Genomic DNA, 16574 nt, shown 5'->3' with positions numbered 1-16574 from the left:
CTGTTCATTTCACATCACCACTGGCATTAGGTAATAGCCAAATCTAGTGCCACATTAAAAATGGTCACTGGAAAGAGTTGTGCTATTAAACATGGAGTTATAATCTGTCAAACATAGGATTTGATCCAGAAATATTATATACATAAGAACCCTTAAGTTGACAATAGCTCAACAGCTGCAAGAAATACCAGTAAGTGTATAAAATGTACACTGATGTGTGCAGATGAAACTGTTTACAAATATTTACAACTTTTAATGAATAGGTGTTATCAGTCCCAATACCTGATTTATCGGCTTAGTCCAATAACATGAATATGAACATGATCATTATGAAAAATAAACGATGAATTTGGACGTAGCATTGCTTAGTTATAACATTATTAAAAAATCAGTCTCTTGTGAATCATCATAAATAATCATTACTATATTTTGACAATTTATTATGCATAATGTAGTGATTAAATCTTATCTCTTGCCATAATTTTGATCACTCTCAGTTAAATGGGTAACCATATGGATTTAAGAGATAAAAGCGAAATACTGTTTGTATTTGAGACATGAAAACAGTTAACTATACATGTATCAGTAAGTAAGAATTAATGTATCTTTATTCTAAATACAATATGTACAACTGGTAATAAGCAAAAGTTCAGAATAACTCTGCAGATTGATAATTTAAAACAATACTATATTTTGTTATATTTTAAAGATTATTTGTTCTGTTTGAAGAATTCAATGATTTTTTTCTCTTAAAAAAAAGAAACAGACACCACTAAAAAATCTGATAGGAGAAGAAATTTAAATATGCATCTCAATGTCATCAGCCTCGTCTGAAGATGGGTCTGAATCCATCGATTCATACCCTTCAACATCTAACTGTTCTAGCAGATATTCATCTGATACAAGATTGCCAAGAATAGAGGGAATTTCTTGGTCGACACTTGGTAAGTCAAACTGTAATATCTTGTGGAAATGCAATGGAACTTCATTAACAATGCATACATTAGAGAACGTGTTTCTCAGATGAAGAATACATCTCTCTATATGTAAACCCTCCAAGAGCAGGACAGCCCTGTGCACATCACTCTCTGCTCTCTCAAATGAAGTTAGCACTGCTCCCTGTTGTTTTATGTAAAAACAATTTGTGCTCCTCATGTCACATGCAATTAGTTCAATTTCTTCATCACATCTCTCCATTGTTTCAAACAAATCAATTAGAAGCCTTTTAAGTTCTTCTGGAACTGCAGCTGGAACCTCTAGAGATTTCAAGCTGTCCAGGTCCAGTTTATCTGGATACGGGAGTTTGCTGCCTTCCAATAAATTGTACTCCTTAAGATGATGTTGAACAGCTGTGTTTACTTTTTTTAGCTGTCTCCCAAGTCTTACTGCAACAGCTTGTCCACCTTGAATAGACAGAAAAACATGAAATATGACCTTTTATTATGCCAGTTATATTTATAAAGCCAGATCAACTTAATATATATTACAATGAAACAAAACTCCATACCATAAAAACATACACCAAATTAATTCCCTACACATTTTGTTTTATTGTTTCTTGTGATTACCTCTAAAATGATAAATTTGTAAAGATTGCCTGGAATATTGTAAGTCTTCTTAAACAAAGACAACTGTATTTCAAAACACATGTTTTAATTACCCAAAATATCCATTAACACTTCTTTCACATTCTCCTTTATCTCATGATATCAAGGCTTGTTATGTCAATACTTACGCGCATATTTCTTCATCATCTGCAGTAAGAAGGTTCTCTCTGCCATCAGCCTTGTCATCACCTGGACTTTGGCAGTTATTGTTTTTATATTACTGGATTCAGTGTGCATTTTATACTGGTCTGATGTCGAAGACCACCTGGTGATCTTTAAGGACCTTTCGTGGGATCTCAAGACCTGTTCTAGACTGAAAAACATAAATCAGAATACTCTGAACTGCCAGTAAATTGTAATAATCACTATATCTGTTTCCTTTAATTTAATTAAGTTACTGCCCCAGTGTTCATTTTAGGCTGCTCAGGCGCCATCACTATTGTTTTCATCTTTTGCATAATTTTTTTTCCTCCATAACAAGTAAAACAGGGCAACAAAAAAAGAGAGAAGAATTTTTTAGACTGACTGGATTGTGTTATGTGTTGTGATGTGATTTGGATTTTTAACATAGCTTTAACAATGTTTCAGTCATATCGCTACAATGTCTGCAATGTGACAGTTTACATCAGGCCGCAGATATTTTGCATGATGTCCCACCCAGTCACATTATCCTGACACCAGGCTGACCAGTCCTAACACTAACCTCTTAATGCTGAGCACCAAGCGAGGTAACTGTTAGTACCATTTTTTAAAAGTCTTTGGTATAACTTGGCCGAGGATTGAACACACAACCTCCCACATCCGAGGCGGACAGTCTAACCACTAGGCCACCAGAGCGGTCTGACTGAATGGAGTGCATACCAAGATTACTTGATAGTTTGCACTCCCAGCAAAAGAAGCAAATCATACTAAACTTTACTGGCTGAGAGAAATCTTTTACTTATTTTGATTAGCTTGAAAACCAATCAAGAGCCAATGATCACTGAAAGAAAATGAAACAAATAGAAAATTAAATAGTCAAAATGCTGCATTTATTTCTAAAGTAGCATACAGACTGGAGAAACATCAGTGACTCAAATAACTAAAATACATTTTAACAAGTAATGGTAACCCAATTGTGAGGAATTAAAAATCACAGTATGAAAATTGGGGGGAGGGGGAGAGTCTGACAATGACCACAGGTGCAAGAATCATGGATTTATTCATTTCTGCAACAAATATTCACTCTTTTCAGCATTAAATACTTTGTCACTTGAGTCTGATTATATCATAGTTTGTTGTAACTATATCATGAAAAGTGTGGACACTTTAAATGTAGCTAATAAGGAAACTATGCAAAGTTAATTAAAATGCACAAATGAACAAATCCATGAATCACATGCTGTAATAAAGCTATGTATCTGAATCTGTTGAATAAACATGAAACAGGCATTAACATTTGCAACCAGTTTCTGAACAACCCCACTTTTAGACCATTTCTGAAATACTGCCACCATACCTAACCATCAACTTGAAAAAGTGTTGGGTGTGCATTTGTGTGTAGAAAAATATGACAACTGATTAAACTGTTTTGAAAAACCCATTTCAGTCTAAGTTTTTGAAACTACTCTGATGCACAGAAACTATAGAATGACCAATTTAAGCCATCCAAAACTGCCTCGCAAACTATGCATGAGGTTGTTCTATTGTAGCTGATCCAGACGATTTCTATGCATCCTGCCAAAATGAATAGGCTGAAGTAAATATGCATCTCTGCAATTATTAACTTGAAACAATCAACAAAAACATATTATATATTATTCAATGTGATCACTGCATCTTTTGTATTTGTTGGTAGTTTTGTGACAACAGGCAGGTTTGACCTCAGTCATAAAATTACAGCTTTAATTTTGACATATACTACATTCTCAAACTATGATGCTGGCAAGATGCACCTGTGCAGTAAAAGACACTGCCTGTACAACAATGCCTTGAATCATACATACAGTAGTAAATGGTTGAGTGTGACTTGAGACATAATGAAAATGAAACATATTTACCCAGACATTTTCTTCCTGATGTTCTCTGTAACTAGTGGATCAACAACTCCCAGTGAAGACTGACTGAAAGAGTATATATAAAAATAATACCGACTTGATGTATATTGAAATATAATTGAAATTTATGTGAAGTCTTTCCTTTCAAAGAAATTATAAAATTATTAAAGAAAATATTATTGTTTAGGGCAACACTGGCACATTATTCATATCACCATTACAGGTTTAAGGACAAGCTACTGTATGAGGTTTTCTATGTCTAATTAACAAAAGGTATCAGTTATAAGAGATGAACAACTTACCTTAAATGGTAGTATTTCTTCAAACTGATAGCATATGTCTCTAATCGGGTAAGCGGTTCCTGAAATTTATTATAAAGCATAAATTAAACATATTGCTTGTGCAATTGCAGCTGACATGGTGAAGTCACCTATAATAACTGGAGGTTGAAATAATCATAGATTTAATAACATACATTACTGATGTTACAGTAAAACATAATTGATTCAGAGCAATTGAAAATGAGTAGTTTAAAGGTATTTTATTGATGAACTTCATTAGAAACAAGGCAAAAACACCTCCATGCAAATATATTTTAGCACAGTCACTATATTGGATGATGACCGACTCTTATTAACAATGATTTCTTTCCACTCCAAACTGAAATTCAGATCTGAAGCAAAGCAAAAAGAAATTAAAATGAGCAAAGATGAAATTTTAGAGATATAAATTCTACCTGACCTATACATAGGGGTGCTATCATCTCTTAAACCAAACTCAGTGAATGATGTGCTGTTATACCTTGCTTTCACTTCTTGCAAGAGAGTTGCCTGTGGAAAATCGATTTTTATCCTCCACTGACCATCTTCTAATGTCATCTGTTGACACACCTTTAAAAAGACAGCGACAATCAAATTATTTCTGCAAAGCCAGAAAAAGTGATATACATGAAAATAAATTCACAATAAGCAAAAAACTGGTCAAGTAATGCATGTAACGCAAATTTCTATATTACACTAACAAGAAGCTACAATGGATACTACACATAACTCTGTACTGTGGTATACCACAATTGACCATTTAAATTGTTTGAAGGTAGGTCTTGGGATTTTCTTTCGAACTTTGATTTTTTCTCTTTTACCTCAAGAAATCAGAGTACATTTTTTAATGCTATTTGGGGCACAGAATGTTCTTCAGAACAATCCCTGCTTACCATCCAAAAAATAGCAAATGGCGGTCTATCATATGAATGAGTCTGCTTACACTATAAGCTACACCCTGCAAATGATACTGTTATAACAACTGAGTGCTTGTGATACTGTAAATGATACTGTTAAAACAACTGAGTGCTTGTGCATAAAAATGGGAAGTGCTGACACTGAAGCATACACTCCACTAAGTGATGATAATGATACAGTTGGCAGGGAAACTGGAGTCTGATGCCAACACCAATGCCCCAATCTTAGAATTATGCACATACTTTTAACAAATTAACATAACAAGTGAAAAATATCATTACTTTCTTTCAATAACAAGATTACTTTGCAATTTCTGTACATTCCTTCTTGATGATAACTGCTCTAATATTTTCTATCATATAACGACTCACACCATAAATGTTTAACATATGGCACCATTAAATGTATAGACAGGTCCACTAACTAACTAGCTTGTCAATTTAATGAATCTGTGATGCAATGTTCATATTTGAAGAAACCAGTCTGTTTCTTGGAAATGGGTCATATACAGTTGCTCTAAATAGCGAAAAAGGAAACTACTCTTGCACTATTCTTACACAGCAGTCATCTTTTCAAGAATAATCTCCAGTGTATGAGTGGAATCAAAGAAATGATAATAAAAAAATTACAAAAGAACTTATTATTGCTCTTTTTTGTATGCCAAAAAAGCACAATTCATATACAGGCTAACATAAAATGTAATCTGGTGAGAAAAGCATAATGATTATGCCAAAAGTGTAATGGTTGGCATGTATGATTTAGTGGAAACATAATGTGGTATGTACAGCTGGAACAAAATATCATGAGGAAAAATGCTCTACTGGTAATACCCTGCACCTCCATGAGCAACACTGCTAATAAAAATAAACTGAAAGCATTATATCCATTGCTCAGAATTAAATAACACTGCTTATACAAAGTCAATGGTTTGATCTGAAATTGTGTTTGAATTGAAAATGATTTGATATTTTGCTGTAATTTTGAAAGACATTTCCAATTTTTTTTAATAGTAAGGCAAACAAGAAATACAGTGTCCACCAGAGATGACTAAAATATGTATAGTGTCAGCTTAATTAATCAATTATTAAAGATTTAGCATTAGAGTTCTTGCACGTTTCATGAAAAGCACTTCAAAATACCTGTTATTCATTTGTTAGTTCATGATTTTATCAGGTCGGCACACTTTTAACGAACACCAGCAAAATTGTTACAGGCTAACATGCATGGATGTTATACTGAAAATAATATATCAAAAAACAAAAACAAGCATAAGTTGAAAATCTTAATTAAAAAAATTGATTAATGGTTCAAAATATACATAAAGAAAGAATTAAAGAAAAGCATAATTTAAAACACCTGAAATATTTCCTAGAGTTTCTTGAAGCATTCTGTTGGTGTTGACTTTCAGAGCTTCTGCTTTCTTCAACCTTTCTGCAAAGGTTTTGCCTGAAAATCAGTAAGATGATAATTACTGTGTGTGTTTGTGTATATAATTTCTGTAATGAATGTGAAAATCATGTTTTTATCTAGATGTACTATATTAATTTTCAACCGGTCAAATCTATTCACCCCAGGATTTGCATGTTAGGACAGGTCTTAATGTATGTATACATTAATACAACAAAAAGATGGCAAGGAATTTTAAATATAATTAATATTATGTTTGATAAAACCTAATCTGTTAATGGCACAATTAGATGGTAATGACATTTTCTTACTTGCAAAAACTGCATATGCAGAGACTACATGTACCTTGTTTTCTTTTAATTTTATCTCCATAATGCATAAGGCCATCAACAAGCAGATCAACACGATTTTCTGGAGTCATCTCCTTGGAAATGCTTTTAAATTTCCCTAAGTATGCCCACAGGCGCTCCAAGCACTCCCCATCAGTCAGTCCTAACCCAGGTGTTCGCCTTGGGTTGTACAAAACCTACAAAAATGGGGAAAATGTACATGACAAAACTGAATTAAAAAAAAACAGTTGAAACATTAATACACAAGATTTTGTATTCCCTTTACATGGTAATGTTCTTTCAAAAAAATTTGTTAATAAAGTGAATGTAAATTCTTGAGAACTGCAGTAATTACAAAAGCCATTTAATTAAAACTGATCTTAAATAAAGTTTTTCGTGATCTTAAAAATACAGTTATCTGAAACAAACTGCAACATTTTTACAAATGCCAGTAGCAAGAAGATTTCCTTTGTCATTACAACTTTGGTGCATACACCGAGCGTCTACATCATCATATAAAATTTTCATTAAAAAAGACAGGCATTTGATATTGGAACAATCAACAATTAAAAACATTTCAAAAGGTATATGAAGATATATTTCATTATGTTTTTACTGGTAAAGGGAAAACAAACCTGGCAAGCCATTTTGTGTCCATAGCAATGAAATATTGGGATAACTAGCTTCACTGCATCCAACAGATCAGTACGTTCTTTTTTCTAAAAATAAACAATGAAATTAAATTACAAAAAATGTTACAATATCATAATGATACCATGCTAATAGAATGCACATGAAGAACAAAATTGCAAGCTGAAAATGATTAGAAACAACACTATCATAGGAATTACTGAACACATAAATAAAAGTGACGCCAAAAACAAAATGACAACACTTTCACAAAGTGGTAATGAGGTTTCAGCTATGCTTCACACATCAATCTATTGACAGATTATCTGACATCAAATACTGAACCTAAAATTAATTATAAACAAGAAGTGTTTTCAATTAATACATTAAAATGATTAAAAGAAGATATGTATTGTACAACAATCAGGAAATGAGAGAGAATCAAAACAGAAAAATTACTGAAATACTGCATGAAATATGACATGGCCACAAACACAACTAAGTCAGGAGAAATTCACCCACATAATAGACAGGGCAGACATGTACCTTCAGGTGGGTTTCCAGGAGACAAGCTATATCATACAATATGTGCATTTGGCTGTCCTTGTTTTCTGCAACTAATTTTTCAAGCAGGTACACTGAATAACCAATTCTGTAATAAAATTGAAATTCAAACATACAAGATCATATTAAGAAAAAAAATCAATTGTATAAGTATACCAAACTTTAGTTGTAAAATTTTGCCAGTAACAATAAGTTACTACCGGTATTAATGAATCTCAATGCTGTTCAAAACAAATAATCATTACAATATTGTAATCGACTAATTACGAATAAATGTAAAATTGATTGAAATAACTGAGCCGTAAAGATATTTCATTCAACTATGTAAAAAATCTTTAATGCAGTTACATTCCTTGAGGAGAGAAACTTTGGTAAGTCATTAACCAATTTTCAAAGATGGAAAAATACAACTTTGCATGACAAATATTTACCCAAATGATATTGTGGATACTAAATTATTAAGACTTTTGATAAAAAAAACAATTGCATACCTTTCACCATGTTTCAGGTTGAAAAAATAGTGTGGGAATTCATGACGACAGGCAGAACCAAACAGAGCAGTTTCATCAAGTTTCTTGTTCTTCGCTTTGGATCTTAGGGCACTGCCAGCTTGAAACTCACTACATTCCTGAAATAAACAAACGGAAACTTGCAAAATAAAATAACTACATCAAGAGTCCAGAAGATGAGGCAAAATTTTATGGTAAATATGAAGTGACTTAATAAACTTAGGTCAGAATCCTTCATCTTTATGCAAAGCAGCTAGATGATAAATTATTAAACGCTAATGCACGAGAATAGAACTTGTTATAAGACTCATGATCTACAAGATTTTCACTCAAGCATTAGCTGTATGTAAACTACCATTCTGTCTCCAAAACTGTATATGTATGACCTTCTAAACTATTTGGTGGAAATTAAGCATACATGGTACTTATTATGGTAACCATCTGTAGTGGATGGAGATGTGGTAATAAATTAATGTATCTGTCATCTGATGGCACTGGGCAGGCAATGGTAAACAAAAAGCATCTAAAAAGATAATAGCTTCACAAAAATATGAGTAAATTAATGAAACTGTCTTTATTTGAGGAAAATAGTATATAAAGTATAGAATCAAGTAGTTAAAACTCTTCTTACATTGTGAACTGCCTTTTACCTGCATATTCTTTGTCTTTTCTGTGGAGTAGCCATCCATGAATTTATCAACTTCATCCTGATCAAGACAGAAATGACCATCATGTTTAGGCTTTCCTGCCTCAGCTCCCGATGAAACCTTTCTGACCAACTGGAAATCTGCATCAAAAGAAATAATCTTTTGTGGATTCTGAAAATGAAATTGAAAATGAGTTATAAGAAATGTTGTGGTACATCTGTCTGGTCAAAATTATGTTAAAAAAGCCTCTCATTATTGACTTATTTAAATCGAATTCCTTATACCCATCAACTTTCAATGTCAGAGCTGACATGCAATGAAGACTTCTATCAGACTGTACAATGAACAACATCAAATAACAAGTGCCAGATGGAAATGTGCATGCTTAATATTTTGCATAAATTTAGACTTATATATCAACTAGGAAACTGTATTTTTTATGCATAAAGGAGCTGTTTGCATATCTTACTGTATCCAAAGGAAATTTATATACCTGTCAGATGATATATACAAACATAATGAGAAACTGCAGTCTACAATACTAGGAATAATGTAATATATATATATATATATATATATATATATATATATATATATATATATATATATATATATATATATATTCACACATACATACATACATAGATCCATTGGCTTCTTAAAGCAGCTGTTACCTCAAAGCATGCTGGGCACTGGGTTCCAGAATCAATTTCTTCACAAAGATGTATAGGGTGACTGATCCTGTACCTAAAATTTCGATACTGCACCAGGCATTCATTCATTAAAATTTTATAAACGTCTTTAAACTGGAAAATAAACAACAAAAAAACAAGAATATAAATAACAAGTTTGATTCATTTTAAACTTTATACTGTATCTAACAGACGTGCATACAATTTTGATATAATAAATATTACTGATAACTCATAGCACATAAGTAAACTGACATCTGCTGTAGAGATGGAATTTTTTGGTCCTAACATTTCCCTCCCAAAATTTCAACAGGATTTAATAAATGAAAGCATCTAAATATATTTCTTGTTTGAATGTGTCAACTTCACATGAAATGGAATCTTGTAAACACAAAACTTCATATAAAAGCTGTTTGATAAAAGAAAAGGCGATGTGACCAACTGAGATAGTTAAAATATGCATACTGGATACTTTGCCAAATAGCTACTAACTTTCAGAATTTTGTTTATCATGGATACAGTTTATTTCTTCTTTGTCCATTGTAAAACAAGATATTGTGATTACCCCAAAAAATGGAATGGAATATGTGTCACACAGATGGTGCATCTTCCTGCTATAACATAATATATACCTAAATATTATGTGACAACATTTTTTTCTCTCCCACCGGGTAATTGCAAAACTCGAACCCTCTTTGAAATGATATTTACTTTGTGGGAAAGATCATAAAACATACTAAGTTTTGTGAAATGTCACCTAGCAGTTTTGAAAAAAAAAGATCTGTTGATAGGTAGATCAACAAAACAGACAGTTGTTATTGTTGTTGTGGGGTTTAACACCATTTATCAGCACCAGATAGGCTATACATGGCAGCCAGTATAACTGGTGGAGGAAGAAACGGGAAAACCCCAAAGAGCCATCAACCGATGGGAAGCTTTCTCACATACCTACATTTGCTGAGCCAGTGACTCAAACCCACGCAGACAGGGGTGAGATTGCAGTGATCTGTAATGGAGAGTGATTTAGGCCATTTGGCCACCTGGAGACCCCAAAACGGACAGGCAAAGGGTATTAGTATCATTGTAAAGCATGTGGATTACAAAACATTTACAAAGATGCAACAAAATCAAAATTATCAGAAATATTTATTTTAGAAACAGGATGCAGGTCTTCAGTTATTTCTATTTTAAACAGACTCAAATCACATTATGTGAAACTGAACCAATGAGCAGAATACAACAACTTCGGAAATGTATAACACCAAATTATATATCAATACATGATGTGTAAATGATTTCACAGGATAATGTGACCAAGTCTGTCAAATATTCAACAAACCCAGTGTGCTAATTATGGCAAAAAGCATAGGTTATAAAATCTGGGTGAACTGGATACTTGTAAGAATATTCTGTAAAATCTAAATTTTGTGTTGATATACAGTTGCTACATGCCACAAATTGAAAACCAAAAAAAAAACCTAATTTGTGCTGGAAACAACATAACTCATTACAAAAACATCAATTTACAAACCACTAAAATAATAATCTTTCATTACATATATACATATTTAACAACTGTTTTCAAGAAAGAATATAAACACAAAAATGGAATAATTATGAAAAAGACAAGAACTGAATGCATTACTTCTGAATCAAACAATCCTTTGTGATGCTTGGACAACTTGGCCTTTAAAGCTTCACAGAAACCTTTGGTAGACACATGACACTCCAGCAACAGTGCTGTCATCCACTCAAGAAGTCCTATGTGGAAACCTAAAATGGGATTCTTAGGTGAGGAAGGCCAGAGATAACTACGGATCATTGTAACTGCCGCAGACTCGCACCCACATAATTCAATGATACGCTTGTGCTGTCTGCCTGTTAAAATAAAAATGCTTATTGGAAAAATGAAGGTGTAAAAAATGAACATTACCTGAAAGCAGCAAAGTCATTATCAGTGGCTGATTAGTATCATTAGTGCAAACTTAAGAAGCCTAATAATAAGAAAGGTTTCCTCTTAAAAATTTTTAAACTTGGCTGACCAGTTTGCAGGAAGAATTGAATTTTGTTTCCACATGTAGTAGTGATGTAAAAAATCAGATTGCAATGTCTTGTCATAAGTACCAGTCTGAAATGTAGCCATTCCAGGATGTTTTTTTTCTCCCTCAAATTTTGTCAAACAGGTTAGGTGATTTATCAGAGGCAGTTTGTTGTTGTTGTTGTTCTTGTAGTGTTTAATGCCATTTTTCAGCACACGATAGGATATACATGGCGGCCAGTATTAATGGCGGAGGAAGAACCCAGGAAAACCTGGAAAGAAATACCGACCCACGAGAAGCTACTGGCAAGCTTTCTCACATACCGACATTGGCTGTATCCGAGACTCAAACACACGCAGGCAGAGGTGAGATGGCCACTCAGGGCCCCCAGAAGCAGTTTGTAAATTTCTGTTTAGAAATGATAATGGACCATTTTTAATTTGTATATATTAAAGAGGATAAATGTATACCAACCATGTTCATCCATTACTACAATCTGCTGACAATAGATGGTTTGACATTCATGGTTATCTGGCCTTCTCCACACTGGTGTATCTGTGTCCACACAAACAAATGTACCATTCTGAAAAACAAGAAAATGCTGGTTACTTCTCATTTGAAAAATATATATTCCCTCCTGTGGCATAATCTCTATACAATAAAAAAATCTTTTGTAAATAAAATTAATACTATTAATATAACTAGTGAAGAAAAATAATGTGAAAGAAAATAAAAAGAATGAAAAAATCACATTAATATACAAATGTTGCAAAATGTTATACTCCCTGGATGAAAATCTGTTTTCATAAACTGACTAGTTCATCTGAGGATTAACAAGGTAATTAATAAAAAGATAACCTGGACTGTATATCAATATCTTGAAGATGTAAAATATACAGACAACAATTTCAATTCATACAAAACAATATAAATTGATGCTAACAAAACTTACACATTAAAAATTAATAACAGCTTACTTTAAACACTTCAAACATGTGTAGATGTGGCAGACTGTGACAAATGTCAAGGCATTCTCTGCAGTACACGGCTGATGTGCCACAGTCCATGCAGCGAAAAATCTGATCGGGACTTTGTGTACAACAAATGCACTGACTGTGAGGTGGTGTAAACAACACGGCTGTGCCAACTTCAACCAATTCATCAGCAAGAGCTGCCCAATTTTCTAGTCTTTTTCTCTTCTTCTCTCGGTAGGAGACTTTTGTTTCATCTAAGGCATCTGCAAGATTTGTAAGCACTTTATTTGTTGTTGATTAATAAGAGAAAAATAACAGATTATACATCATATGATACATATATTGCAGTCACATGTAAAATCAATGTAAATAAGCAAATACATGTATGAGACAGAAAAAATGCTAGAAATAAATTTGCTTTTGTAGTATATTCAGGCTGTAACCACTGTAATTTTATTCTTCTGTAATTATGCCTCTTTTGGCTGTTCTAATTTTATTGCTTTTCTGGAAGTATTTGCCAATTAAAGACATCTGTTAGGTAAGCATTTATTATGTACTGAATGATTGGGATGTCAATTAAAGAAAGACACGGTAAATATCAGGAAACATTCTATCAAATTTTATAGGAAGGTATTTTTGTAAATAAGAACATGTTCTTTTTGCAAGGACTCTGCATTAGGATCTTAAACTAGGGACAGACTGTATTTTACCTGAGAGAAAAACTGCCTCTTCTGATTGTTTATCTACAAGTTCTGAGTTTAAGGATATGGACCCAGATGCAGATATTGCCTTTGGAAGAGATCCACTTGTTTCATCTATGGCCACTGGGTCTTGTTCTCTACTAGAAGTTGGTAAAATTCTCTCATACTTTACCCTAATTGACTTGTTTTGAACAGATATATATTTTCTCTTGGCTGGCTTTCGATCCCATGAGAACACCATTTTCCTTAATAAAAAACAGACACAAACATTTTTATCTACTGTTAAATGGATTCAACGACAAATATTTGCATTTAATGCAACGCCATGAAATAATACTATAAAAAGGCACAAACCATTCCAAAATTGTGGCACTAACAAATAAAATGGAATTATTTAAGTGATAAAAACGAAGAATAATTACGTAAAAAAACCCAGTGCTTTTTCAGGAGTTTTATTCACACCTGCTCTCAACTGACTTAAACACAACGCTCTCGCTATTGCATCTTGTCTAAACCAATATTGAGCAACCTGCTACAACAAAATTCAGCTTTGCTAAACTGTTCCTATAAATAAGGCTTTGCACATTTACAATTCTCCAGGTACATCTCCAGGGTAATTTGTCAAAGCATTTATTTTTAATTGTACAAATCAACATCACGGAAAATGAATTATCAGGCAATCTCTATCAAAGATAATTACTTCTTCCATTTGATACAAATTAGTATTGTTATAATTACTTCAGCAACAGACAACACAATAAATCCAAGATCAAAATATATCATAAGTTTGGGAATGAAGCCATACTCAACATCTACATACCAGGAACAAAGGGAAATTGAATGGCCCACAGCTTCTGCAACCGGATGTTTTAGTTTTAGAAATTGCGCACATGCGCAACAGAGAAAATATTCCAACAACATTGTTAAGGCTTGGTAGCTACATAACGTATACTGCATCGTACGAACATATACGTTGTTGCGGTTTGAAGGCCTTAACAATATCAACAAGTCCAGGCTTGTAGGCTGTAACAATGGACGTATCGGGTGGAATGACACACCTAATATCATGAATACACAGTCTAGCAAATCATGCAAACCAATTAATTTTGATTTACACTCTTCAGATTTGACAGAAAACCAAAAACAGGAACTTCACTCATTTTTAAATCAACATAGGGATGTGTTCGCAGTGAGCTTAGATGAGTTAGGCAATACTAATGTATTCACGCACCGAATAGAAACAGGTAACTCTATGCCAGTTCGTTGTCAACCTTACCGTGTGGCACCATTCATCAATAAGGAAATTGATAGACAGGTTGATGAATTATTAGAACATCAATTAATTGAACCCACTTCATCTAGTTATGCATCCCCAGTTGTACTAGTCAAAAAGAAAAATGGTGACTATCGTTTTGCGTTTGATTATAGGAAACTTAATCAGGTGACACAACCGATGACCTTTCCTCTTCCTCGATTAGAAGATGTCATTGATGCAGTTGGACAAACTCAACCATGTCTTTTCAGTACTTTAGATATAAATTCAGCATTTTGGCAAATTTCTATGGACCCATTATCAAAACAGAAGAGTGCTTTTATAACATCACGTGGTCTTTACGAACGGAATGTAATGCCGTATGGACTAAGGAATGCCCCTGCCACCTATTGCGTTCTTTTAAGTCATGTTCTTAGAGGGATATCGTGGTCAACATGTCTTGCATACATAGATGACATCATTATTTTTTACAATTCATTTGAAGAACACCTCAATCATCTAGATCTTATATTTGGCCGTTTGCGGCAATCAAACTTGACACTGAAGCCATCAAAATGTGTATTTGCAGCATCTGAAGTTGTTTATCTTGGTCATAAAAGGTATCAAGGTAGATGAATCTAAATTACATGCAGTTACACAATTTCCTGTTCCTAAAACACATAAAGATGTCAAAAGTTTTCTATGTTTGTGCAACTACTACAGAAAATGTGTTTACGGTTATTCTACCATAGCGACATTGCTAAGGTTGCACTTGCAAATGACGACACACTAGATGTAATTACAAACAGCAGTTTTATATTTAGTTAGGTGATATGACGAGACAATTGGTACTGTCAGGGGATATGTTTATAAAATTTAAAATTTCACTTCGGCCACTTGGTTGAGTAAACTTGACAGTATACCTTTTGAAGTCGGAACATATACCTATTATAATTATGATACACATTGGTATTTCTTGTGTGAATACAGTGATCAGAACTGGTAACGGTTAATTTAGTAGAATGAAGACTATTGAGTTGAACATGGTGTATATTTGGTGCATATGCGAGCAGATTTATATTGCTGCCAACAAATGCTATTCAGTAATGCCAAGTGACATAAATAAGCCTCAATGTCTTTTGTTGTATTATTTCACGAAGTCGTCAAAGCCGAATGCTTAGCTGAAGAAAAAAAAAATACAGAACTTTTGTGAAGTAGGTAAACACAAGTTACTGAAACCATTGCTGGCTATGCAAGACATCTCTAAACGACTGATATCCACAAATACTTTAAATTATATTTTGGCTCTAAATTTTAACTCGGTATGTGACTGTTTGATTGAAACCTACTCCAAGTTTGATATTGGCAGCAAAGACGACATGAGCAAATAGCAGTTTACAGCGAGTATGATTCTGACTTAGATGAGATTGCTTGAACTGAAACTGAAAAATCCTAACAACGAAGAAGTAGAAAACATAAAATGATTGCATTTGTGGATAAACAAGCATGGGATTGTGAGCACCTGCATTCAAAGTGCCATAAACTGAGTTGAAGTTAAAAATGTCAATGCACGATCAGCTATTCCGTCAAAAGATCTGGTGATTTACTTTAATATTAAAATAATAAGTGTCCCCGACCCAAAGCAGCTCCAGTTGAAACATGTATAATCAAAGTAATTCCGACAAGCCATTGTTTGATGTTAAACATTGCCACAGGCTACCATTAATCCATTACGTAAGATTGCCGTGGCTAGAAGTGGAGAGCCGGACCTAGGAGTTGCGAAGCCTCCAGATAGCCAGTTATCACCTAGTTGTGGAAACGTTTGTCCAGATGAAAAGAAGTTGCCTGAAGAAGTGGGAGTGTCTTAATTTCTTTTCCCTGCAGACAGACAGGCATTTTGAACTGGCCGCTAAGACGATTGGACAGGGTCACAGCGCCACCCAAATCAG

General features: G+C 33.6%; 1 protein-coding gene across 6 annotated transcripts; it reads right to left on the bottom strand.

Moving 5' to 3' along the window:
• Window positions 1-752: 752 nt before the first annotated feature.
• On the bottom strand, window positions 753-14361 carry LOC149774242 (uncharacterized). Of its 6 annotated transcripts, none has more exons than XM_089945520.1 (17): window positions 14194-14354; window positions 13383-13618; window positions 12676-12935; window positions 12173-12281; window positions 11305-11537; window positions 9642-9773; window positions 8971-9138; window positions 8303-8439; window positions 7794-7899; window positions 7253-7336; window positions 6634-6814; window positions 6238-6327; window positions 4445-4533; window positions 3946-4004; window positions 3647-3709; window positions 1736-1920; window positions 753-1403 (listed from the first exon to the last, which is right to left on the bottom strand). In XM_089945520.1, the coding sequence occupies exons 1-17, from the start codon at window positions 14328-14330 to the stop codon at window positions 799-801; spliced, it is 2874 nt and encodes a 957-aa protein (XP_089801646.1). In that variant the 5' UTR covers window positions 14331-14354; the 3' UTR covers window positions 753-798. The 6 variants fall into 6 exon arrangements, 5 of the variants coding, with proteins under 5 accessions (XP_089801646.1, XP_089801647.1, XP_089801648.1 ...); XM_089945521.1 differs by having other exon boundaries at window positions 9642-9728; XR_016416897.1 differs by having other exon boundaries at window positions 1266-1403; window positions 1661-1920; window positions 14194-14361.
• Window positions 14362-16574: the final 2213 nt, after the last annotated feature.

Source organism: Sinohyriopsis cumingii, unplaced genomic scaffold (assembly GCF_028554795.1).
Source record: "Sinohyriopsis cumingii isolate HCF-2022 unplaced genomic scaffold, ASM2855479v2 utg000360l, whole genome shotgun sequence".
NCBI lineage: Eukaryota > Metazoa > Mollusca > Bivalvia > Unionida > Unionidae > Sinohyriopsis > Sinohyriopsis cumingii.
Note: the sequence above shows the minus strand (reverse complement) of the source record. Positions and strands in the feature narration are given on the sequence as shown.